Source organism: Solanum tuberosum, unplaced genomic scaffold (genome assembly GCF_000226075.1).
Source record: "Solanum tuberosum cultivar DM 1-3 516 R44 unplaced genomic scaffold, SolTub_3.0 scf00535, whole genome shotgun sequence".
NCBI classification, from domain to species: Eukaryota; Viridiplantae; Streptophyta; class Magnoliopsida; order Solanales; family Solanaceae; genus Solanum; species Solanum tuberosum.
The window spans coordinates 134189-137495 of NW_006239471.1; the positions used below are offsets into that span (position 1 = coordinate 134189).

Genomic DNA, 3307 nt, shown 5'->3' on the forward strand with positions numbered 1-3307 from the left:
GTACTTTAACGAGAGAACAAACATCAAAGACTGTTATATTGGATAGCAAAAATGAAAGACCACCCGAAAATAGAAACAATTCGCACAAAAACTTGAAAATATCCCTACTATTTACCATGCTTATATCCAAGATGGGCTGGGCTAGCTGTATTGGGCGTGGTAGACTTTTTGAGCCCATTATACAAAACCCGAATAATGAACCCATTTAGCAGGGCTTGTTATCCCAATTCATTTCAATTTCTCCATTATCTTTCCCCTTTAAACCCTAAATAAACCCAGCTCAAATTCTTGTTCATCCAGGTTGAATTTCGTAGCATCTGATTTTGAATTGCATCTCAAGTAAGGTAAAACACTCAATTTGTGCGTGAATTTTTGTATTTTTCATGTTCGTGTTAGTGTTTAATTTGATGTGTAGTTGTAAATTGAAATGGAATAGAATTGTTACATATTGAAGTTTTCGTACAATTCTGAAATGTTGAAATTCCCGTTGGAAAATTGTTTTTCGGATATGAATTTGAGAATTAGTCAAATTTAATATCGAAGATCGAAAAATAGACTTTTTGGAGCAGAGTATTATTGTTGTAATTGAAGTGGTTGTGCCCTTATTTTGTTTCGTTTACTAATTGTCATGATAAATTATCAGCTGAACTTTGAAGTGAGGGCTGTTGTGGTTCTACATTTGCTTGAAAACACATGGCTGAGAGACATTCTGTTGATCAACAGCAAACTCCTGAATCACAAATGCAATCTCCTGCTTCAAGGGATGACATGATTGCGTGTGTTATGGCATTAGAGGCTGCTTTGCTTCCCTGTTTGCCTGCACGAGAGTTACAGGCAATAGACCGTTCAGCCCATCCTTATCATCAGAGTGAGTAAATTTTGGCTCATTATATAACCTGTCTTTTGCTTGAACAAGTAAAATTATATCTGGAGTCTTGTATCTACTGATAATCGTTGAAGGATGAGATTAGTTGTAATGCATCAGTCAGAAGAATGCAGCATAGCATAATTGTTACTCCTACACTCTGTATGCTTACTTTTGGTTGGCTGTCAAAATTTACTTTGGGTCCTCTGCTTTGAGCTGGAGTACTGTCAGAAAATTTAGCTATTTGACGATCTAAAACTCTCTGGGAATATTTTGCTTTTAAGTTGACGTCTTGCTCCATTATCCATTTCAATACCAGTAAAGCCCTACTAGCACTGATCCAATGAAGCTTTTGTCTTGTTGGAGTTGGCTTTATGACCATGATACTAGGTCTTTGAATATTGCAATTTTCCTAAGCTTCTTAGTCAATCAATCAATCAGTCAACTATCCTTTAATCTCAAACTAGTTTGGACTTTGGGTTGGCTGTATGAGTACAGAGTATTCCATGTCTAATACGATCTACTCGGTCTATAACATTCCAATTGTCAGTTATTTCTCTTAAAAGACAACTTAAGATTTTAAAACTAGATGCTCTTTTTATTCCACGCTTACCTCTACACTGATATACTAATCTCCTACAAAACTAAATAATCTTTGCAAACACAATACCTAATAAAAGTGTTATAGTAACAACTAAATCCTTAATCCCAACTTTTAGCGATAATGACTCTTAGTTACCTTTGTAATTTACCTGAGTCTACACTCTATTACTCGTTTCTAGAGTTTCATCATATGTCCTGTAGAAATGGTGACACTTTCAGGTTCTGATGATGGTTCCCTAAGACCCTAACACCTATGCAGGAATAAAGTTTGGATTTTCCCCTTTTCAATTTAGGCTTGTGTTTGTTTCTCTTTTTCCATTTTATTTATTCGTTGTGCTAATTCATGCTTGTTCAAGTGTAGTAATTTTCATCTTTTTCCTTCTTTTTTTTCTGAATGAGTTGCAATTTTTTTGTTTCACAGTTGATGTTGAGAGGCATGCGAGAGATTTCATGGAAGCAGCTAAAAAGCTTCAACTTTTTTTGATTGGTTTGCAACGCGAGGACCTGCCGTCCAAGCCAGATATGCTTAGAAAGGTAAGTTAGGGTAACAAGAAACTAAAATAATAGAAAATAATCTTTTTTGATGATATGAGTTCTTAGAGAACTATTAGTGTTTCCCATGAATTTTGGCATTGTTAATGGAGTGTTGTGGATTCCAATTAATATGAACAGGAGATTGCAAAAATGGAAGAAGAGTTGAAAACAAAAACTGAGCTTATAAGTAAGCAGGAAAGACTGATCCAAGAATGGAGGAAGGAGTTGAACGATCAATTAGACAAACACAACATGGAGTTGGAAAGGGTGTAAACCTACTGCGGAGCTTATAAGTAATTTGAAACAAAAACTTAGCTTATTGTTTTCTCTGCTCTCATCCTGTATTTGAAGGCGGTAGAAGGCAACAAGCTCGCTACAGAGATGACTTGTTGCTACAACAACAACAAACCCAGTGTAATCCCACAAGTGGAGCGAGATGACTTCTTGTTAGTGTGTTTAAATGACAGGTTGAGGTAGAATGAGCATAGTTTGTTGACACAAGGCGGATAATTCAGAAGACATATAACTCATTGTTAATGTAGCTCACTGCGTATTATTTTCTCAACTGCGATGCCAATTCCCATACATCTTATTTATAGATGGAGAGTACATTGTTGAGCTTTATGTATGCCTAGCATGTTAGAAGAGTTTCAGTTTTACTGAGAACTTCATCTTCATGATGTTTCTGCATTTTAAGGTTTTTCCTGCGCGCTGAACTCATTGATACACTATGGAATTTCTATCTTCTATCTATTTTGTTGTTTGGAAGTTAAAAGGTCTGGATCCTTCACCACATTCTCTCCCTTGGTTCTTAGATTGTAAGTATATCTTCCCTTTGCTGTTCAACCAACACTAATACCTTGAGTCGATCGTGTCATGCGCAACGTTCATCAATGATAGCTTATTAATGTCAATTGATTTAGACTCCTTCCTTCTTCTCAACTAAGAAAAAGATCGAGAGGGGCCCGAAAGCCCCAGAATGGAAACTGAATTTGATTCACTCTCTATTGTCTCTTAAATAAATAAAGCTCGCCCTGGGCCAGGTCTTTCCCTGGACGATAAGACTTTCCAATGAGTAGCTAGGCTAGGGCTTATTCTGATTCACTTGCTATGGCATTCATAGCATCAATTCCTTGCATCCCTAAAGCGATAACTTCTCTAATTTGTTGCATCCCTTGTGATCAAGTTACCCTTAACTTGAAATCAAGCTCTTATTCTAGTTTATATCAACACGTTGGTTGAAAATAATAAACTCGATAATTAATTAATACTAATACAAGACTTCACCTAACCACTACTAAGACT

At 36.2% G+C, this 3307-nt stretch overlaps 1 protein-coding gene across 2 annotated transcripts; it reads left to right on the forward strand.

The window, feature by feature from the left end:
• The first annotated feature begins 231 nt into the window (after positions 1 to 231).
• Positions 232 to 2649, forward strand: LOC102603486 (mediator of RNA polymerase II transcription subunit 28-like). Of its 2 annotated transcripts, none has more exons than XM_006365318.2 (4): positions 232 to 344; positions 644 to 868; positions 1890 to 2002; positions 2141 to 2649. In XM_006365318.2, the coding sequence occupies exons 2-4, from the start codon at positions 694 to 696 to the stop codon at positions 2273 to 2275; spliced, it is 423 nt and encodes a 140-aa protein (XP_006365380.1). In that variant the 5' UTR covers positions 232 to 344; positions 644 to 693; the 3' UTR covers positions 2276 to 2649. The 2 variants fall into 2 exon arrangements, with proteins under 2 accessions (XP_006365380.1, XP_006365381.1); XM_006365319.2 differs by having other exon boundaries at positions 232 to 339.
• Positions 2650 to 3307: the final 658 nt, after the last annotated feature.